The 23,516-nt window shown below is 41.6% G+C and overlaps 1 protein-coding gene across 1 annotated transcript in view; it reads left to right on the forward strand.

Annotated features, from left to right (window-relative positions):
* TLN2 (talin 2) overlaps positions 1–23,516 on the forward strand; it is a 184,219-nt gene that overhangs the window by 141,150 nt on the left and 19,553 nt on the right. Inside the window, exons 42-52 of the mRNA XM_086620595.1 lie at positions 493–639; positions 1,500–1,601; positions 2,958–3,077; positions 5,654–5,800; positions 7,259–7,425; positions 8,847–9,030; positions 10,583–10,708; positions 12,118–12,234; positions 14,487–14,672; positions 20,154–20,261; positions 23,144–23,249. Of these exons, the coding sequence (XP_086476721.1) occupies positions 493–639; positions 1,500–1,601; positions 2,958–3,077; positions 5,654–5,800; positions 7,259–7,425; positions 8,847–9,030; positions 10,583–10,708; positions 12,118–12,234; positions 14,487–14,672; positions 20,154–20,261; positions 23,144–23,249 (1,510 nt within the window). The remainder of the gene's footprint in view (positions 1–492; positions 640–1,499; positions 1,602–2,957; positions 3,078–5,653; positions 5,801–7,258; positions 7,426–8,846; positions 9,031–10,582; positions 10,709–12,117; positions 12,235–14,486; positions 14,673–20,153; positions 20,262–23,143; positions 23,250–23,516) is intronic.

The following is a 23,516-nucleotide window of genomic DNA, read 5'->3' on the forward strand; positions in this document are numbered from 1 at the left end:
CTTTTAGAAAAATTGTTTTTGTAAAATAGTTTCTCAGGAGTGTCTTGTGTTAGAATTTTTTTTTTTCATACTATACAGTTGTGATATTTTTTTATTTCTTTATGTCACAGGCATTTTCTTTTGTTGTTCATTTGTCTACAAGCGTCATTTTTGATCAGTTTTTTTAATGCAGAAGTAAACTCTTTCACTGTTGGATATTCTTTTTGCTTCCCCATCTTTGTTCTTCCTGTTATGTATGAGTAGGTTTCATTATTTTTTTCTAAAAAAGGTCCTATTGGTTTTCTAAGTGATTCCTATTCGATGTTGGCTTTTCTTGTCTAAGTAGGACTGTTTCGTCAGTCTTGCTGTTAAATTCAGTTTTTCTTCTTTAACCTGAAATAGGATTTTTGAAGCTACTATTGTATTGGGTTTGGTAGTTACTGTTGTGATTCGCACGTTGATTTGTGCACAGAATGCTCTCTGATCTCTCTTTTCTCATTTTCTCTCTTCCAGGCTTCCCATACTCACGATGCAATCACCGAGGCTGCTCAACTGATGAAAGAGGCTGTGGATGATATCATGGTTACCTTAAACGAAGCTGCAAGCGAAGTAGGCATGGTCGGAGGTATGGTGGACTCGATAGCAGAGGCCATGAGCAAGGTGAGCATCGACAGCCAGAACCCCTTTTCCTTTTGCACTTGAAAGCAGCTCCACATTGCAGGGGTTTGGAAAAGCTGTTGCTGATTCACTTCAGCCATGGTCGGTGGCTGATGCTCTATGACGAGACACCCAAAGACTCTTTGAAATTGTGAAATCACACTGTCATGGGCGACAGTGCTTGTGTTAGTGACCTGTGTGGTACCTGTCACTAGAATTACTACAATGTATTTCCGTTCAGTCATATGCTGGTATTTAACCGTTGTCTGAGGTCAACCGGCCTTCTATTTTTGCTTTCTTTTCCTACTTGTTTTTCACGTTAGTCTCCTAAATGATGAGCAGACCAACCCTGAGGCAGAAGACTTTCAGAGAAGATGCAAAGCCTAAAGTGCTCTGCTACCCTTTGCGAAGTATTCTACCGAAAATGTGTAGTTGCAAAGTGTAAATTACTTCAATCCACACAAGTGGCTTTTCCTGTTTCAAGTTAAAGGCATGTAGGGTAGAAGCCTTTATCACATCAAGGAATGTTACGTTACCTCCTCACAGGAACGTTTTGTTTCATCACCTTTGCGCGTTCCTTTCTACTTTAGCAGAAAATGACATGTTGGTTTGACCCTGTGTGAGAAGTCAACCTTGCGCTCGAAAACTCTGCATTGTAAATTCTCTGTGTCTTCTCTGCTCAGAACATGGGCTGAAGACTTTTCTGAGCTTTTCCATATATCCTGTTGCACTGTCTTCACTTGCGTGTTTCAAGAGAGGAGACTATAAAAAATAATATATCCCACAATTTCAATGTTACGTGTAAGGCGTGCTGTTTGTTATCACCTTACTGATTCTGCCGTATTTTTCTGCCTTTCTTGCAGCTGGATGAAGGTACCCCTCCGGATCCCAAGGGAACATTTGTTGATTATCAGACCACTGTGGTGAAATATTCTAAAGCCATTGCTGTAACAGCACAGGAAATGGTAAGATATTTGGTTAGAACTAAGTACAAGCTCTTCTGTGTTTATAAGGAACGTGGAATGATTTGCACGGTGTTATGAAACTCTTTAAGATCCTAATTTTCAATCATCTTATCTCTTCAGGGGTAATGGAGCAAAAGAAGTGATGGTTTTGTCAATTTAACTCTCAGATCTTAGTGGTGTGATCATAGGGGTGGCCCTCTACAGGAGAAGTGCTGGATTGTGCTGTGGCTCATCTGCACAAAACCCTTTTATTTGGCTCCTTTTCTAGGAGAATAAAAGGAAAACATTTCACCTGTGCACTCTTTCATCAACCTGTTTCATTTTCACTGAAATACCACCTTACGTTTATTGATGACTTCAGGTTACTTTCACACTTACTGTTTCATTTAGCCTGTGAAATAGTTTTTTTCAGACCCCTGTAATACTTATGAGTGAATGCAGATCGACATCTGAAACTGTTCTTTTCTGGCATTTCTGTGATTCATCTGGGCTTAACGAAAGAAAAAAGGACACTTGTTGAATCTAGATTTTAACTCATGTTTCACAACAATGCTTACCGTTTTTGAAGAGTACTTGCATTGCCTGTTTGTTTTTGAGAGGCAAGTGGACTGTTTATGTATGCTACAGACGAGATTGTTTCAAAATCAATTGCTGTTACAGTCGAGACAAGTTGATTGTTCTGCTGTCTGCGACACTGCAGCTTATTGGCAAACCCTATAAATCTGTCTAAAACTAGTTTCGCCCCAAGGGTGGAATGCCATGGCTTTTACTGGCCTAAATTGGAGACAGAAGAAGTATCTTTGTTAAAAGGTAGGCTTTTTCTAAAGAGAGATTTGGTAATTTATACTCACTTTCTACCGAGGTGTTCTGCGTAGACCTACCTATTTCTTTTCGGTCCGCTTCCTATGTCTTAGCTGATTTTTGCATCGGTCCTCAGATTTTTTCCGTTTTCCTGCTCCCGTGCCACGCCAGCTGAGACTGATGTAGGCTAGCTCGCCTTGGACAAAATAAGGTGGCCATGACACGCAAAACCCGCTTCCCCACCCGGTCCGAGTAACTGTGTACCTGGCCCGTCACCCCGCTGTGTCAAAGAGTGAATTACTAGCTCTATCTGCTGCTCTTTGATTACTCCGTATGTTCTGTGAGTGCCTAGTTACTGTGACGCTAATAAAGCATGTTTGCTTGAGTTTCCTCATGGAATTCTTGCTGGAGGACAGGTCCTTTACCCGGCAAGTGGTTTTCCCCGTTTCACAAGTGTGGCCAAACAAATGAGTGTGCTTCTAAGCTGGAGTGTATTAACAAATTATTCTCATGCCTGTCGTTTTTCTTTTTCTCTTGCCTGTGTTCTTTTTTCAGATGACTAAGTCGGTTACTAACCCGGAGGAGCTGGGAGGACTTGCATCACAAATGACCAATGACTATGGGCATTTGGCTCTCCAGGGCCGAATGGCTGCAGCTACAGCAGAACCAGAGGAGGTCTGCACTTTTTAGACCTCTCCATTCTCTCTATACGGTGGCGTCGACATGGGTATTCTTTTACCGTAGAGAATACAATAAATACAGAGCCAAGTGACAAGAGGTATTCACCTTGCTCGGTTGCAACAACGCGCTTGCAGCCGTTGCCAAATGCCGTACATCCCTTGTACGATCAGGCAGATGACAGGTTTCGAACCGTCGGGTAATGTCTTTCTTTTCAAATGTCTTTGGAACGGTTCCAAAACGAATGCAGTGAGCGTGTTTCCACTGCCTTTGCTACGTTTCCCACTTCTGTGCACAAGCACTGTCTGTACTGTGTGCTCTGTCTCCTAAGCAAACATATGCGCTACCTCTGGCCCACTGACACTTGAAACATGGGGCAGGAGAGCACATCTGTTCCGAGAAGACTTTCACTTGGCCTGCTATTACTTGACTGAAACCGTGACGTGAACCGAGTCAACATGATAGGCGTACTTTGGCTATGCAGATCTGTTTCTTTTATGACCTACTTCTATTTTTGCTAAATGCAGATTTTAAGACACAAACTGTGCACAGCCAGACAAAAACTCTGCCGAGTTTCTTTTCATCGGACGCAAAGGAACCGATAAGCGTAGCGAAACTCTGTGTCTTTTCAAAATGCCGTGAAATCTTAGACTATCGACTGTTACTTACGTGTATGTCTCATAAATATTGTTTCCTTTTTACAGTTTGTGGAGAGATATCTATTTTTGTCTTTGATACCGACCTTTCTCTCCTCCAAATATACTCTCTATTCAGTGTGCCTTCACAGGTTGGGGCAGAGCTGCACATAGTACTGCGAAGTAGGTATTTACTGAGAACACACCTCAGTTTTACCACTGCCCATGTGCACAGGTCTATAACGATAGGAATTAGGATTTACTACAAAATGTTTTCAATGAATGTTCAGAACTTCAGACAGGCTTCACTTCTGATTCTCTTCAGCCCTCCTGTTGCTCTTGATACATGTCAACTGTCTACAGAGCAAGTTTTCTCCTAGGAGTGCTACGAATTGGAAGATTTTTAATGAGACTTAAGGACCGTGCAAAAGACATAACGTTTTACTTTATAAGCATGGCTTTTTATGCTACAAGCCTTGTTACAAGAATTACCCGATCAAAGAACAGAAACCTTCTGTCACAACCTCAGTCCAGCTTCAGAAAGAAGCAGCTTGCAATGGTAGTGGACAGTTCCGTCAGACCGGGACACGACCTTCTAAATTACTTGAGGCTTTGACTTACAGACAGCTTGCAAATAAAAAGAAAATTCTTAATTAGTTACTATACAGTTTTCCTTCAATCTCATACATTTTGATGAATTATAAATATATATATATGCTTTTTTATCTTGCCTGTAAGCCATTTCAATTATAACTTCCTGTCCTGAAAGTGAGATGCAGGAAGCCAGTAGGAGCAGAAGTATCTTTTGCTGAGGGGACGTCTTTTGTACCTGAGAGTCAGAACACCAGGCAGGAGAAGCGGGGTTCCTCACGCAGCCTTACGCTCCTCATGCTAACAGAGCAATACGGACTACTCGCCTCAGTCGCGTTAAGTTGCTGTCTATTCTCATGAGCACAGTTACAGAAATCCTTTCGCCTCCCTCCTCTTCTCATTGTGTGCCTCTGGTTACAGAGCATAGACGAGCTTCATTGAGGTGGGGTAAGAGGGTATCTCACCATCAAAGGATGTATCAGACTGCCTAGATAAAAGACCTTCAAAGAGTTTTTGGCTTTGTAATTACGTTCCACTGCTGATAAGAGTACTTGAACGTTTCATGCTCAGTAGCTACGCGAAAAGCAACGGCCTGCCTTCGGCTAGATACTGTTACGTTGAAGTACCGTTTCTGCACGTTACTTTCTGCCTGAAGTTGAAATTTGTGATACTAATGGCTGTGATTCCTGCTTACTCATTAATCCCAATGCGCATCTATATGCCCAAGTACGTGCAGATACTAAAACGATCACGTGTTCCTAAACAGAGACTACACAGCTTATGCTGTAGGGTTATTAATAAATCAGAAGCGGTGAGGGCAGGATTTTCCACATTGCGGTGCTCCTCATGTATCTGGTCAGTCCTGGAGAGTTGAGACACTGTGCCACATGTAAAAATGAACAGAGTTATGTGCTTTTGACGCAGTTTCAGCAGTGAGGAGCGAATGTGTACTTTTTACCCATCAAACATACCTCGAACACAGCTCACACTGATGGTACGGTTCTGGGGGATGAATGTTATTCGAATGCAGTGAGGTCGTGTCTGGTTGAATTATGTACGCTTGGCTTGGGTACAGGCCTTATGCCTTCTCTTTCCCTGGGTTTGGTTCACTAGCGCTCCTGTTGCATCAGTAAGCCTTTCGTAGGGTTGTGCTACAAGAATAGATGGTGTTACCTCTGTCCTTTTTCCTGATCTCCGCAGAAAGTATAGTAATGGGCAAAATATTGGTAATAAAGATTCACCAGAGCGACCGTGTTTCCATTTGTGTTGACGCGAATTACCAGCATGACGTTTATTTATTCACTTTGCTCTCTCTTCCTTTTATCCTGCACCTCCTTTACCATCTAGATAGGGTTCCAGATCAGGACTCGGGTGCAAGAACTTGGCCACAGCTGTATCTTTCTTGTGCAAAAAGCTGGAGCTCTCCAGATTTGCCCGACAGACAGCTACACGAAAAGGGAGTTGATAGAATGTGCTCGTGCTGTGACAGAAAAGGTAAGACACCCCTCTGTGTTGCCCTGTGGTGTTTGTCTACCGAGCTTCTCCAGGGAGTAAACCAGTCAAATTGTACGGGTTCAGGAAATTATTATTTTTTTTTAATTTCCCATTATACTGCAATATCGGTTGAATTACACAAAGTTCTCTTCTTTCAAGCATTCAGTGCAGTTCGTGTGCAGGATTAGCCCATGATCAGCCCTTGCTCATGTCTCCTGATAAAACTCCAGCCTCACGCCAGAGGGAAACTGGTCCAAAACTAGTCTGTAAGACACAAGTTGGCACTTGTGCCCTATGAGGCGCTCCCTTGGAAATACTAAGTCGGCATAGATGGCCACAGTTACCGAGATGAGGTTGGTCAATGACACTTGACTTCTTGCAGTGATGTTCTCCCCTTTTTAGACTGGGCCAAGCTAACACACTTAGAACTGCATCTTCAAACTGTCTGGGGTTTCTCAGTCTTTCTGACGGCCTCTCTTTCCTTTTTTTTGGGCACAAACACTGAGAGTCAAATGTCAGTTCCATTTAGATTTCACCAAATCTCACTTGTTCAGCCTGCGTTAGTGTGTTTTCAGCTGTACAAATTTTCTATTTTGTCATGTCCCGAGAGTATCAGCAATTCCAAATTTAGGCAGGGGTAGAGAGTGTTTTCTAAGAATGGTTAAAGCTGATAAGGAGATTAATAATGAATGACAAGGACCTATTTGGGGACAACTTTGAATCTGAACAGAACCGTAAGAAGAACTGTACTATTAGAAGTCGGTATACATATCCCCAGATGTGAATCCTTGCTTGCAAAAGCAATGTTTACAACTGCAATTTGGCACGGGAACAGCATCCCAGCTGCAGAGATTTGTAAGCACAATGTTAATGAGATTAAATGGAGATTTCTAGCTTTTGTAGTGATCAAAAGTGTTGCTAGATATAAAGCCATATCTTGTCTTTCTATGAATTTCTATAAATGTAACAATATTTAGTATCTGGATTCAGAGAGTCTATACTTTGTTTCTCTGATGTTGACGTTTATATCAATGTCCTGTACGTGACTCCGAAGGTGCCTGAGGCCAGTGTTTATCTGCACGTGTTAGGAAAAAAGCAGCAGCTCTTGCCTCTGATGTGTATCCTGGCAGAAGTTCCCTATGTTATGTCTGACTGTATTTCAAGGAAATTTTAAGTCATGTGCTTCATCCTGTGATCAACAGATCACTTCATTCTGTCTCAAAAATGGACTTCCTAGCTGAAGTCACCTTTAGTTTGAGACAATCTTTAGTCATCACGATACTAGTGTGCAAAAAGAGCAAATAAGAGGAAGGGGAAGGAGAGGTTTATTAAAGTTTGCCAAATGACACTGCGGAATGGGTTTCCATTTTTGATTCCAGTCACGTTAAAGAGCTCACTTAACGTCCCATAACGAGGCTTTCTTTCGATGACCACCTTGTTGCTTTATGTTGTTTCTAGGTCTCCTTAGTTTTATCTGCCCTTCAAGCAGGAAACAAAGGCACGCAAGCCTGTATTACTGCAGCTAGTGCCGTGTCTGGGATAATTGCAGATCTAGACACCACTATCATGTTTGCTACTGCTGGAACCCTTAACGCTGAGAACAACGAATCATTTGCAGACCACAGGTCAGTGTAACTGAAAAAGATGGAAGAGCGCATGCACAGGGGAACAGTGCAACTGGCTGAAGCGAATGGCATACGAAGATAAATTTTTACCTTTTAGGTTGCCATAGATGACATTGAATGAGGCAGTGGAGTGAGAAGAGAAATAGGAAAATTAGGATATTGACAGAGGACAGAAAACTTCACTTTGGTTATTACTATAAGAAAAGAATTTTAAAAAGCTAGGCAACATCTGCTGAGAGCACTTCTGACAGAAGACCCCAAGCACTATTTTGGCTTTTTTTTTTATTGAAGCCGTCTCATTGCATGGACTACCACGCACTGTTATTCGTTAGCAAAAACTAACTGTCCCTGACATTGAAGAGGAATCTTCTATATGCTTTTTTCCAACAGCTCTTCTTGACTATATACCTGTTTGTCTTGCTGAATCACACTTATGGTTAATGCTGTTGTGGACAGCAGTGATGGCAATGGCACAGCTATGCCATGCGTTTTCCCCTTTGCCAGGTATAAGCCAGTTTTTTGTTCAAGCAGCATCTGCAACAAAATAATCCCGCAGCATTTTTCATCACGTTAAGAGCTTTGCAGCATCTGACTGTTACTTCCTTTGCAGTTAAACCCAGGACTTCACAGCCGAGACACTGACTTACTGCTTCGCAGCCTAGTTGGCCCACATGACGATTGTGTGGCCATCATTTATTTCCCACCTTGCCAGTTGCTCAAGGAAGAGGAAAGATGGAACAGTGTGTAAGCTGCTGCTGTTCTGCAGACTGAAAGTCAGGGATTTTTATGCAGATGTTGTTTTTTCCAGGCTGACGTTTTAAATTAATATGGTTCTAGTTCTCAGTGAACTTGACTCTTGTGAAGCACATACTCAAACTGGTTTCTTCTTTTACCCAAATGTTGCTTTGGATTCCTTGTCCTGACATCTGAAAACATGGATATGGTGGGGGGGAACCCTGACTAGGTCACATTCTCCATTCCTTTTGCCATTCTTGCTGCTGCCTTCCTCATAAATAATTATTTTAGTTTCCTTAACAATATGCTGGTTATGATGGAGGTTTGACAGCTGTTACTTTCCTCACAGCGTGGCCGGATTTTCTTTTGGTGTTAAAATGAAATGCTCTCTTCTGCTACTGCCTTACCTCATTTCTTTTCAAGACAGGGTCATTTTAATAAACTGCCTTGCATCTAGCCCAAAATGTAACACTACTGGTTTAATAGCTGTCTTGCCTATTTGTCTGGGGTTTTTTTATTGCAACCTGGCTTGTGGTACGTTATCATGAGTGGACACTGGCATGATGACTTACATCAGCTCTTTTATGTAGCTGTTAGTCACCATAACACTGAAAACCATGGTTTTTTTCCTCTTCTCCTTTCCATTTCCTTCCCTGCTTCCTCTTTTTTTTTTTTTTTTGCTGCAGGGAAAACATCCTGAAAACAGCAAAAGCTTTAGTTGAAGATACTAAATTGTTGGTTTCTGGTGCCGCCTCGAGTCAGGACAAACTGGCCCAAGCAGCTCAGTCATCAGCTAACACCATCACTCAACTTGCTGAGGTAGTAAAATTGGGAGCAGCTAGCTTAGGATCCGATGATCCTGAAACACAGGTGAGATGTGTTAAGATTTTTCTGATGTGCTTAGAGAGACCAGAGACAGTTTTCATTTGATAAGACTTTGTGGGAATTCTGCTTTTAAGCAATGCAATAGGGTTCATCTCTTTTGTGACTTTTCTGGGTTTACTCAGACATCACTCTTTTTAGAATACAATCAAGAGATTAAAGCACTGAGTGGAACTAGACAGGCCTTTGTATAATGCTTTTGCTTTTATTTCATGTGTGTGTTCCAGCTGGGATGCTTTTCGCGAAGTATTTGTCTCATTTTTACTAAGTTGTGATTGGACCCCTGACTCATCCCATTTTTGTTCTAAAGAGCTTGAATGGCTTCAGAGCTACTTATCCGTACATCTGGGCTGTTCACTATGTGTTACTTGCGTAGGCTAACAAGCTCTTGCCATTCTTCAGCTGTCTCTCGCCCTCCCTCTCGCCCTTCCCTCTCGCCCTTCCCTCTCGCCCTTCCCTCTCGCCCTTCCCTCTCGCCCTTCCCTCTCGCCCTTCCCTCTCGCCCTTCCCTCTCGCCCTTCCCTCTCGCCCTTCCCTCTCGCCCTTCCCTCTCGCCCTTCCCTCTCGCCCTTCCCTCTCGCCCTTCCCTCTCGCCCTTCCCTCTCGCCCTTCCCTCTCGCCCTTCCCTCTCGCCCTTCCCTCTCGCCCTTCCCTCTCGCCCTTCCCTCTCGCCCTTCCCTCTCGCCCTTCCCTCTCGCCCTTCCCTTGTTACAGTGAACTACACGCACAAAGGAATGAGGCTTTTTTCGTATTATTTGTAATGCTACAGAAATGCAGTTATTGAGAAGTAATTTCAACATTTTCCTTAAAATGAACTGTCCTGAAGTCCTGCAAAATTCTTAAAATATGATTTTCTACTAGTGGAAAGGGCAAGGGATTTGGAGGAGAATGTTGTTCCAGTACTATCCTAAAATACTTGACAAGCCATTGTAGTGTCTGTATTTTGTCTAGGACCTCCGTCTTTGAGCTGGGGTTTAGGAGACAACATCTCCAGATTTGACTTCTCCTGACTTTAAGGCCAACCAAATTATTCAGCATTTAATTTTGTATAGCCTCTTACAGAGGTTCAACTTCCTTTTCTCTGAAAGAACGTCTCCCTCTAACATCCAGCCATAGCAAGTACATTTGGTCTTTCAGCAGGTGATTCCAGAGTTGGTACCTAACTGTAGCATTAGACTATCAGCTTAAAATCAATCTGTTTTCTTGCTCTCATCCCGCTTCCACTCAAAGGTTGAAGAACATGGAGAAAAGTAAACCTCTTAGGGACGCTCAGAGGAAGGAACTCCTACCTGCAATCAGCGTTTCAATTTCTCCACAGGAAACGGTCGCTTTTATAAATTCTGGCCAGTTCTATGACATACTGTAGCTATCAACACAGCTTTTCCTTTTCCAGAATATTATGTGTTTTACCGGGGTAGAGGGAAAGTGGTACTGTGTGTGTACCAGTACTAGATTTTGTTTAGCTGTGTTCTAAAAATCACACCCTCATCCAGGCTACCGTTTCTTGCCTGAGGCTTACAGCTATTTCCCATCCCTATAGGTTGTCCTGATCAATGCTATCAAGGATGTTGCAAAGGCCCTTTCTGATCTTATTGGTGCTACCAAAGGAGCTGCCAGCAAACCAGCAGATGATCCATCCATGTACCAGCTGAAAGGTGCTGCCAAGGTAAAACCTTGTTCTTATATTTTATTTGAAAGTATCTGCAATCACATTTCATAGATGTGCGAAGCTTGGATTTCAGCAATTTCTGATTGCCTGAAATCTCATCTCTTTCTTTGTTTCATTATCATCCTGGGATGATACAGGAAAAATAAGACAACACTATTGACTTTCCATGAAGCTATCAGTTTTTGTAGGCTGTCAGATGACTTTCGTGCTTTTGATGAAAGAACTGTAATCTTTCTGAAGAGAAACTTCTTCTTTTGCAAGCCCGTATCTGAGGGCAGGTTCTCCTCTAATAATGTTATAGACTAAAATTTGTCTGGTATAAAATGGTACCTAAATACTACATTCTAAACAAGGCCATATGCTCCGGATAAGCACACAGGCTCCTTATTTAAACCTTGCAGCTTGGGGAAGGCAGGGAGAAGTGGAGGGAGGGAGGAAGGCAGGGAAAAAAAACCTTTGTTTTCCGTGCACCTGAGATGTATTGTGACATTTGCCTCACAAAGTTATCGCGGCTTCATGTCTACAAAGTATTTCCAGATGTGGAGATTTAGGTGGTATTAATTCTGCTTTCACATTATGAGAGTGTCGTGGTAGCTGCTTGCTTGGCTGGAAGCTCTTCAGTCTCACGTCTGTTGCTTACCTGCAAGACATGTGCCTCTCTTCCTTTCAGAGCCCACGATAACAGTATACTGTTGAGGCACTCCTTGAAAAGTGACCTGTCTACTCTAGGAAAGTGGCTTCTTCGCTCTTCCTGCTTTGAAGAGCTCTCTGGTTTAAGTCCTCATTGTCAAGAAACTGGCCTTTCTGTCTCTTCTTTTTCCTTTGTAGCTATCATTTGTATCTTGGGGTACTGGGGTACAGGAAGGGCGTAGTTATTACGGTGACAATGAGGTTATTCCGCATCAGGACTACTGGCTTTGTAACAGGAACAGCACCACTGACTCTGTATCTGCGTTTGGGCCTGAGGCTGGTGTTTGGCTACTTGCTTACCTGGGGTTTTATCTGATTGCACAGAAAGTACTGGGTCAATTTCAAAAAGAAACAGCATACCTTGATTCACATCTCCTTCAGCTTACAGTATAAGATGCACAGGAAGAAAAGACGCTAACGTAATCAATCTGTATAAGACACCTACCATGTTGTGAATTCTTTGTAAATTTTTGCCATAACGCTCATGCTTAAGATAGTATGAGTCTGTGGTTAGTTGTGCTACATTTCTGCTCAGACACTGGCTGGCAGGAGAGCTGGTATTTAGTCCCATAACAAGGACAGTTCCTGAAGCCTCCTAGGCCCTATTAGAAGTAATAATGCTGCCTAGCTTAATTTGCCTTGCTTCATATTGTACTGTCTCTGAAAAATGAGAGGAAGAAATCACATATTTTTGTCTTCACCTCTGTCTTCTTCAGGTGATGGTAACAAACGTCACATCGCTTTTGAAGACTGTTAAAGCAGTAGAAGATGAAGCTACTCGAGGGACAAGAGCTCTTGAGGCCACAATTGAGTACATCAAACAGGAACTCACGGTAAAGAACAAAACAGCCATATGTGGCAGTTTTTGAAAGTATGCTCTTACACTCAAACCATTCTGCCCAGGCACTCCTCCTCAAGCTGGGCTTTACTGCCTTGAAGTGCACCAGATGCAATTTGGTTCTCTCTACCTGTTGCAAATAATCTCTGAAAGTACAATTAGAACGCCGTTCCAGCCTGTCTGCTTTCACACGTTACCAGTCCCCACTTTGAGAATCGAGATGCTGCTGTTATCAACAGCAGCTTCTTCGTTCTTTAGACGTTAAGCTTTCGCTACAGATGTTCTTTTCTGAGTCCAATGCTGTTCACTTTTTTGATCCTAGCTTTGGAAATATCTCCTCAGCATCATAGCCATATTGCCCCTGCAGTTTAATCTTGTTTCGATTTTTCCTTTGTTATGAAATGACACTACCAGTGATACATAGCCTGCTATCTGATATTCTATCTGAGCAGGAATTAACAATAGCATAGAATTCTTTCCCAAATTGGGTGTTAGACCATGACAATTGTTTTCCTTCCTCTTTAAGATACAAAAGTATAACCTCCAGCTCCAGCTTTCAGTTTGGTTGTCTTTTTTTCACTAGTACTCTAGTCAGTGACATAAATTAATACCTGCATGTTTGTCAAGAAGCCTGATTTTTTTCCCTTCCTTTATTTGCAGTCCATTTTTATAAAACCCTATAGACACAGTCTTCAGCAGAAAATATTTTGCTGTGTAGTCTGTGGATTAGCAATTTTTACACTAACTGCACTGGCACAGTTTTGCCTTGTCAAGTGCTCTCCATAAAACATCTAGTTTCCATTGTGCGAGCAACACTGTTGTAAGGAAGAAATAACACTTTTTTCTTTTTTTTTTTTTTAAATATCTGTATATAGTTGTTGGGGAATCCATACAGTGTCTGCAGTGGTAAACACTCCTGATTCAGTACCTGGTCAGGAACATTCTGTACAATATCTAGTGAACATTACTGTCGTGTATGCTCATGAAGGCCTGGCTGAGATATGTTCCTTCCCATAACTCTGATCTAAAACCTGTCCAGATTTGTCATGGAAGGATTGTACATTATCACATCTGCTTTCTTAATCTGGTTCGTATCTGTTTGAAATGTTCCGCCTCTTCTTTTTCCTTTTGTCAGCCTTGCTAAGGAACAGGTCTGTGGTGGCAGTATTGTCATCTCTTTCATGGGGAGAAAAGTGGAGCACTGGGAGAGGGTCGAGAGGAACCAAGGATGGCACCTGTGTGCTCAAGAAAATGCGTCAGGCTTGACTTGGAACTCCAGGGACTGAATCCGAGCAACATTGAGGAATGTCCTTCACATATTTAACTCGACTTTATTTTTTAACATTGCTTCCGTTTCTAGAGACAGAAAGTGAAAAACTGTTGAACTGGGAGCATGGGATCAACCAGGCTCATTTTTGTCCAGACATTTGCATGCTGTAAGCATTAGCTTGCTTAGGTTCCACTGTGCGTAGCCAAGAAACTTCTCCTGATTATTTGTGCACTCCGAATTGCCCCTGCACAGTAAAAGAATGGCAAGCAAATATGGACTAAAGCTTAGGAAAAGAGAAATACAAGACAAAAGTAAGGTTACCCAGCTCTTATTGTCTACATCTTACCACAGTTCATGTATTCCAGTACTCACGAGAGTAGTCTGTACTGTCAGATAATTTGAAGTACTTTCACATGATTCACCCTGCAAAATTACATCTTTGGGTTTCTAAGGGAGACTAAGTATAGCGTAAGAGACAGTGCCCCACCTCCGCTTTTTTAAGAGACATTTGAATATTTTAGTGATATTCTCAGTCTGTCCTGCACTGTGCTATCAATAAGGGCTTGGTGGGGCCCAGCCTTTGCAGGGGAAGGATGTTCTCATGTAAGCAGACCAGCCTAAGCCACAGTCAGGATGAAAAAAGATTATAATTAAAGGAATGGTAATTCTTTTGATCCTGTAACACTCCAAACAGCTGTTCGTAACAAACTGCCATCCGGGTAATTAAATGGCAGATGAGATGAATGGGTTAACCTTTCCCAGTATGCTTCCCTCACCTTATTGTTTCTCTCTGATGTCTGCATGTGAACAGGCTTATCAGGACCAGGCTCATGACAAGCAAGAATGATGTTCAAGTACTCCGAATTTGTTTCTAATTTCCTGCTGTTCAAAGTCTGCGTCCAGTTGCTGTCTTTCTATCGTGATTGTTCTGCTTCGCCGTGAATGGTATCAGGCTTTCCTTCTGCTTTCACTTTCAGGTTTTTCAGTCAAGCCAGGTTCCAGAAAAGACATCATCACCTGAAGAATCAATCCGGATGACGAAAGGAATCACCATGGCAACTGCCAAAGCTGTTGCAGCTGGGAACTCATGCAGACAGGAGGATGTGATTGCTACAGCAAATCTGAGCCGCAAAGCAGTAGCTGACATGCTAACAGCTTGTAAGGTAAAGATTCACTTCCTTCCTACGACTGATTTTATTTTATTTTTTGTGTCTCTAAATCCCTTGAATATTGTGGTTTCTGTTCAGTTCTCTTTGCATTAATGCTCTGCTTTTTTCAGATGACAAAGTTGATGGTTATGATAATTTTAAGGGAACGTCCCTCTCAGGCTTTTCTGTGCTATGCACAGAAAATAAGCAGCACTAATATTGACTATTTTCTTTTTCTGTAAATGAGAAGTTTTATTTGACCCGAAATTTCGTAGTTTTCCATCTCTTATTAAACTGGAAGGCAAACAATCCGTGCAAGTAGTAGAATATACAAATAATCCTATGATCACAAATACAATTCCAATATTTCTAGAAACAGTGAAAGGAGTGGTGAAAAGAATCACTCGGATCTATTTTTAGTAGCCCTTTCCCCCTAACCAAACCTGTCGGTTTACTCAGTTTCTTCTGTGCTTTTCAAAAACATGTTTTGCCTTTATTGACATCCTATTTTCTACACTTGTTTGAGCTAGACAACTTTCAAAAACTGACCTGCAAAACTGAGGGGGAAGTATGTGTCATATAAATGGCTATTAAGCCATTTGGCTTTGTTCTGATGAAAAAAAAGATCTAGGCATAAATAAAAAAAGGGTTATAAAGACCTTATTCCTTTTTGGTCTTTACTAGTAACGCAAAAGCGCCTTTGCTTGTAGATTATATTTGTTTACTTTTGCTTTTACATGTATGGAAGATGACAGTAAAATTAACAGTGCACTCCGTGAGGTGTCTGATTTTCAGTATTTGGTCAAATACTAACTGCCTACATCAGTCCCAGATTAATTTTTAGCCTAATACTGTTAATTTTGGTTTTAAAATGATCCTTGTACAAAAGTGCAAGTTCTAGTATAACTTAGAACTGGATTTATACAAAACCATTGAATTAAACTTTTTATTTTAACTTAGTTTTCTGACAGGGTTTTTAGCATTTGACAGTTCTTGAACACTTTGAGAGCTTCAAATTTTGGTTCTGTCCTCTCCAGTTCATAAACTCAGAAGGTCAACAAAACAAGTCAGCTCTAATTTGCATGGGAAAATCGAACAGCTGTGCTACTTACATGGGAACTACCAGAGCCTAATACATCTTAGGCACAATCCAGTTAATTGAAACTTCTAAGGGAGGCTAAGAACAGTTCACAGTTGTGCAACATTCTGGCAAATCAATTCAGGTATGAGTTCAGATGCTGAGATGTGCTAAACATCCTTTATCATTTGGAAGTGGCTAGTGGAGACATGTTTTTGTTTCAATCTCTCCAAACAGGTAGTGAATTCTCAGCAACAGAATCCTCTCTTTCCAAAAACATTATAAACACACTCACATACGCAGTACACAGCCTGATAGGTAATTTAAACATCTAATTATGAACAGTCATCTTTTTGTGTTTACATTTGCTCCCAGTTAGTTTAATGGTTTCGCAGTTCACGCATTGCAAGCAGCTGACAGGATGAAACTTCCTGCAAACTGAACAATGGAGGTCTGGGATGCTGGAAAAGCATTTGTGATCTCCCAGGGAATTACCTTCACAAAGAAAGTGATCTACAGAGGAAAATGGCTGGTAATCATTTTACTTACCTGTAAAGTAAGTAAATACACTGAAATTTTACCTGTAAATTAAGTAAATACACTGACAAGGAGTCTTCCTCAGACAATTGATTCCTCTATGAATTAGGCTCCGGTAATCTAAATTAGTAAGAAACTTTCAAACATAATAGCGCACTTGCTACAGTGTCGTTTAGACCAGTAAAGGCAAAGGCTTAAGATCTAGTTTTGTCTTGTCTAGCTTTCCTAAAATGAAGAGCAGCAAACAGGAATAAAAGTCTCCAGGGATACTAATTTTATGCATTATCTAAAATGTGTGACAAAACAGCTATGTCATTTAACAAAACTTTTAAATAAACAATTTTTACCAGACTTTATTTAGAAAAATCCTGTTTCTACAAATTTTGCTCAGAGACTTAAAAATCTTATGCCATGAATTTCTACGAATTGATTACTGTATATAGCATTTCCATGACAAGCCACAACCCCTGCAGTTCAGGGTAGGAACCAGCAGTCTTAGCCTCGTTATGCCATAAAAGCTGTGCAATGCAATGCAACTTGTTTTTTGTGATATTTGCCAAATACTGGAGGGGTTTCCAGTGTGATTAAGCTAGTCTGTACAATAAGCACTGACAAATAATCAGAGTTTGATGTCCTGTGTGCTAAGACAAAAGTGCATGTATATGATCTATGGTAGAACTGTACAGAACATAGCTCAGACTTCCCTGGTGTCAGGAATGTAAATGTAAGTTCCATTTCATAGCCAGATGCCTAAGGTAAGTGGTACAAGGGATTTGGCTTCTTAGCAGTTATATATGTGCTTGTGCTTGTTCTGCGACACGTGAATTCCCAGTGATCGTTAATAATTCTGCGCTTGTAAGTAGATGCCGTTTCAAAAGACAGTGAGGTTGATTACCGTGGGATATAATGAACCAAGACAACTTTCATTCAAGTCAGTGGAAATACTGTAACTATATTTACTGAAGGTTAGAGCAGGCCCTAAGATAATAGCAATTTCTGTCTTTATTACCTATTTGTATGAAATAATGACTATGCAGTAAGTAACCTGTGCCTAATACCACTATTTTTAATGATTTCTGTTGGAAAGGAAACAGCTGTGAAAAGTCTGTCAAAAGCATAGAAAATAATTGAAGTGAGCAATGGCTCAGGTCGTTACGCAGCCAGTAGATTGAAGGAAACAATTGTTCACCTTTTCTCAGCGCTCGTTAGACTGCATCTAGAATACTGTGTTCAGTTTTGGGCTCCCCAGAAGAAGAAAGGCACTGATCAAACTGGGGCAAGCTCAGCAGAGCCCACCCAGGCGGCTGGAGCTGGACCACAGGCCCTGTGAGGAGATGCTGAAGAGTTGCCTGTTCAGCCTGGAGAAGAGATGGCTTTGGGGGGACCTCATGGCAGCCCTCTAAACCTACCCGGAGATGGCTGAGAGCAGACAGCGTTAGGCTATTTGTTTGAGGTGCATGGGAAGGGAATGAAACACAATGGTCAAAAATTGAAACGGAAGAATTTCCAATTATTCCACTGTGGTTACAATTAAGTATTGGGACAAGGGCCTAAAGAGGATATGAAATCTCTGTATTTGTAGGTTTTCAAAGACCTAAGTGATCCGGTCTGAATTTAGTGTTGTCCTGGCTGTAGGCAGGAGGTTAGACTGCGTGAATTCTCAAGGTTCCTTCAAACAGCACTGGTTTTCTGACTCTGACTATCTCAGTACCTTTTATCTCCACAAGTTACTCATGAGTGCCGACACGCTAGAAGTTGTAGCGCTAGAGTCAAGCAGTGCTTGCTGCCTTACTGCTTGGAAAGCCTGTGAAGAGAAAATGAGGGCCGATAGTGAAGAGGAGCCTCAGCATGAGGACAGAAATGTGTATTCTGGTTCTCTAGACGTGTTTCAGTTTGAGATGCTTCAGCAGGCTTTCTGTGCAAGTCTGGAAAAGTAAATGTGTTTGTTGCAAGTCCTAACTGGTGCAGTGAGATTTCTGCTGGGAAGTTTCTGGGTTACAAAAAAGCCTTCTTACGATGACTTTATCACCTCTTTAGTCTGCTGTGAAGTATACGGTCTATTTTAAGATACATCGAACCTTCAAAATGCTTCCAAAAATATTCTGATATCAGTCTTGGTTATGTATGCAAAGCATAAAAAGAAGTTGATCTTTCTCTCCTACAGATGTTTGCTCTAATTGCATGTGCATGGATAATATTTAAGTGCAGAAGAGGCATATTAGGGTGCTTCAAATGTGTTCATATGAAACGCTGGGGTACCCTTTATGCCCTATTTGAAAACAAAAAATAAGCTGTTCTGGATTTTTGGGGCCTCTGGAACTTGTTTGAGGTGTGCTGTGAAGATGGGGAAAATCCTATCCTGTTTCCTCCCATCCTACCCTATTTCCTCTCATCGCCTTTCCCTTCAGGCTATTTGTTGACAGGATGAAGAGATGAAGGTGGCCGAGAGCCGGTTTTGTGCTCTGCTGAGCTTGAACTTCCCACCAGAGGGAGCCCATAGACCAGCTTCAGGTCCAGCTGGCACCAGCGCTTGCTTGGGCTGTCAGGGATTGCAGGAAGGGCTCGAAATTTAAGTGAGCAGTGAGATAATCCCCCGTCTTAATGGCAGATGCAGATATGAGGCTGCAGGGGTGGAAGGACATGGTCTGTGAGAGGAAATGCTAATTTTTAAGATTTTTAGGAAGTTTCACTTGTCTACAACTAGCACATCTGTCCAATAAGAGTTGTCTAGAATTTTATTTCAGAAAATACAAGGCTTGAAGAGACTGCAGTTTTCACTTTTTATTAAAAATAAAATGGTTGAATTAGTCAGGTCTATATCAGATGTCAGACATTGTACTTACTGGGAATCCTTAAGAAGTCCAAGAACTGACTCTACTGCTTCTCTGTACTTAAAGAGATGGTTCCAGCACTGCCTTTTGCTGTGTTAAATCTCTGTGAAGCTAAAGCCATTAATAAGCTTTTACTTATAGTGTGTTACCAGATCACAAGAAGCAGCTAACGCTCTTCTGGGGTGTGTGGGTTGGGTTTTTGTCTCTCCCATGTAGAATAATGATATCCTGGCACTTCCACAGCACTTTTCATCTGCCGTTTGCAAGCCTTTCTATAAGGAACAAACTATTATCTTTACCTTGCGGAATGGAGAAGGAAGAGTGAGAAACCCACATTTGACTCACACACTGGGCTGGTGGTTGACCTCTCGCCCAAAGTCTTCTGGGGCCAGCCCAGTGCTTTGGTCTCTAAACCCGATGGCCATTTCGGCTTTCATTCCTTGATGGTAGACTGCACAGGCTTACAATTAAAAAATGGGTTTAGCCTACTTCTAATCTGTAAGATGTAAACAGCTGTTTGTGGGTGGCAAAACTACACTTACAGTTCTGATATTTGTTGGTATTAGCAAAAAAGGAGAGCCACAATTGCAAAACCTTTGCACTGTAGAACAGTATATATGCAACTCAAGAGCCCGTTCCAGCCCTTAGATCTGTTTTCCAAGTGATATATTTTCATTAGAGGAAAACATAAATCCTCTTGTATTTTCAGATGGTTCTTCAGGGGTTTCTCTATTTGTTCTCAACTGGCAGAAGGAAGTACAACTACTGCTGACAATATCTAAGGAAGGACACTGGGAAAGACTGCAGATGCACACTTAGGCAGCAGGATGTGCTGATAAAAATGTTCCAAATGCTATTCTCAGAACTGGAGCTCTGCTGCTTTTCAAGCAAGTGTTTGCTTGCACCTTTACAACAGAAAAGCTGCCCTCGAGCTCTAATGTCATGTGCATGTTATGAAAAATCTCTCCCATTCGCTTTCGCCTATCTTCTCTGTGTTGACCTCCTCCTGTGGAGCAGTTTTGGGGTACTGATGTTGTTCTGCCTCCTCAGCAAGCGTCGTATCACCCAGATGTGAGCGCAGAAGTTCGAGACAGAGCCCTGCGCTTTGGAACAGAATGTACCTTGGGATACTTGGAACTCCTGGAACACGTTCTCCTGGTAAGGAGTCATCTGCATGCACGTATCTGATCTCTTACAAGGAGAAGAATCTCTCTGACCTCTTTCTGTGGTGGCTGCTAGTGACATATTTTTATGAGTTTGACACAAGATTATGAGCAAGTTCTTTATTCAGGAAAAGCAAGCTAAAGTAAACTGAGTACTTCAGCTCAAACTGTGAGACAGAAGGAAGACTGGAAGTACTTAAATGGTACTGAATTCTGGATCAGATCTGGAGGTAGTACAGGTCCTGACCTAAAAATGGTCCCTGACAAAGACATTAAAATAAGACACTTCAGTATTCTTTTAAGTCCACTGTACACATTAGACATACTAGGCACACTCCTGTCCCCCAGACCAAAGGGATTACACAATCTTTACAAAAGCACTTTCACATGCCTTTTGCAGTCCTGATTCCAGGAAAATAAGATATACCTACTCAATGCGATCCCAAAACCCCAAGCCAGCACTGCCTCATGAAGAGCTCTCCCAACTCATGCCAGACATGACACCCTCAAAGCTCCACATAAAAATTCTCTGCTCAAATCCAGAGTTATGAATCTTGCTGTCAGTTGGCTTTTCTTGACCATAATTGTCACACAGTATTATGTGACAATAGCAACAGTTCTTCTGTTGCTATTACATTTCTAGGAAACAATAATGTGTGTTGGAAGTAACATTTGTGAGATTTTGAAGTTTCTGGAGGTGACTTAAATCAGCAATCAGCTTCATGGACACCCAGAGATTTCTTTTAAGTGGCTTTAAGCTGACATATTAAAGTCTCTGAAAGTGAAATTCGCAGCCACTAACTGCAGATTAGCAAATCCAAGTCAGCTTTACTGCTGAGAATACAGCATGTCTAATCTTTTGCATCAACTTGTTAAAATATCTATAACATAGACGTGAAGTCATAGTTACGCTTGCCACTAGCACGGAAAATAGTTCAAGAAAGACTGAACTTGTAATTCCTAGAGCTGTATAGCAGTAAGTAATTTAGCATTAGATGTGTGATCCATTTTTAGTTTAGAAGTACTTCAGGGAATTTTTCATATTTGGTCTCCCAAACTCAGTCATAGTACTTGTCTCAAACTGTACCCCAGAACCAATCAAAGACTTTGTCTTTGCTATAGTCCTGACCACATTTGTGTGGTTTTGGACATTTTTGCCTGCATGGGCAGATAGCCCTTGAGAAGCTCAATTTCTGCTGAGGGATTATGCAGCGTATAAGCCTTGGTTGTAACTGTGTTGTTACGTTTTGTTAGCATTGCAGATTGTTTAGCTGTCAAGGATTCAGGTACTTCTGTTTACTATGGAAACGAGTTGACTAAAGATCATCCTTAGGAAGCAGGAGACCAGTCCACCTACACATTGACATGGCAGTTCCAGAGAGATAGGATTCCTTGTGTTGCAGAGTGGTCACCAGGCAAAGTTAAGAAAACAATTCAGTTTATTTTATTCTGCCAAAGTGAGGGGTTAGGCATTTGACTGCAAAATGGGAAACACGCTTACAAAAAGATAAAATGTATTTTCAGTGCGCACCTAATTTTCAGAGCTGCTTTGCGGGGGAGTTATTGTAAACTTTAAGAAAATGCACACCTGAGTGTTACTTCGAGACTCAACCTCTTGTTTTGCTCTTAAATCTCTCTCTGCATCAGTTACTCTCAGAAGCAGGTTTTGAATATAAATTAACTTCCAGAACTTAAGCTTTTTCTCTTCGTACATTATGGTAATTAAAAATGCAAATGTTGTTTCTGTTCAGGGGAAGAATTCAACTTCACTGTCTGAATGTCTCACTGTTTTCCATTTGAAGCACAGTTTAATATTTGATGCAAATTAAGTTCAGAGGTGTCTGTCTTTCCCTTCCATCTAAGGGTCTTGCCCAGGGTTGGCGTTTCCGTTGTGTTCACTATTGCTGATTTTTCTCCAGAACAGGCAACTAGTGCTAGCTTGCAGAACTCTAATTCTGTTTCTTAGAAATAGTGATCAATCAGTTTGTTAATACTAGAAAATCAGCTCCTCTCCAGCAGTTTAGAAAGATGAAGCCTGATGCGTAAGTATAATGACTACAGTATCTGAGAATGGAGTGCTAAAGCTGCATATTCCTCCCACATACTCACACATTTGCCTCTGTTTTCAGGAATTCTATCCTAGTTTTAGTATTGAGAACTTCCAGACAATATTGTCAGTTCCTGTAGAAATGCAAGGCAGTACACCTTTCCTAGTATGCATCAGACATTGGACCTGTTGGAGCGGGTCCAGAGGAAGCCACAAAGATGATCCGAGGGCTGGAGCACCTCTGCTATGAAGACAGGCTTGAGAGAGTTGGGGCTGTTCAGTCTGAAGAAGAGAAGGCTCCGGGAAGACCTTCTAGCAGCCTTCCAGTGAAGGCCCCCATTAAAGGGGCCTACAAGACAGCTGGAGAGGGACTTTTTACAGGGACGTGTAGTGACAGGACAAGGGGCAATGGCTTTAAACTGAAAGAGGGGAGATTTAGATTAGATATAAAGAAGAAATTCTTCCTTAGGAGGGTGGTGAAGCACTGGACCACGTTGCCCAGAGAAGTTGTGGCTGCCCCATCCCTCGAAGTGTTCAAGGCCAGGTTGGATGAGACTTTGAGCAACCTGATCCAGGGCATGGTGTCCCTGCCCATGGCAGAGAGATTGGAACTAGATGATCTTAATGACCCTTCCAACCCAAACCATTCTATGATTGCAGTGTAAGCCTTTGCTCCTAATGATTAACTGATAATTGTACTTCACTCACTGGACTCGTGTTTTCTCTCAGCTGATTGCTATATAAATCTTTCACTAGTGTGCCTTGGGAATGCTCCAAAGTTCTCTAGAATCTTTACTAACTGCATTATTGCATTTTATCTTTTTCTGTAGATCCTTCAAAAACCAACTCCAGAACTAAAGCATCAGTTGGCCTCTTTCTCCAAGCGGGTTGCTGGTGCTGTTACAGAGCTCATCCAATCAGCAGAAGCAATGAAAGGTGAGTTGGGCAGCCTGACTACCATCATGGTGTGCTTTTTACTTCAGAGATGATGATCTGTCATTTTTGTAGTTTAAAACAAAACCAAAAACTAACAAAAACCCTTTTAGTATGTTATAGGTGTCTTAGTACCACCTACTTCCATTCTTTCAGTTTCTCTGCTGGTATTCACTTGTTCACAGTGTTGGTAAACGTGTCTGTTTGACCCTCTCCCACTTCATATGATCAGTCATGTCATCTGTAAATCATGTGGCTTTTGAAGATGGA

The sequence above is a fragment of the Tauraco erythrolophus genome, chromosome 14 (genome assembly GCF_009769465.1).
Source record: "Tauraco erythrolophus isolate bTauEry1 chromosome 14, bTauEry1.pri, whole genome shotgun sequence".
Taxonomy (NCBI): domain Eukaryota; kingdom Metazoa; phylum Chordata; class Aves; order Musophagiformes; family Musophagidae; genus Tauraco; species Tauraco erythrolophus.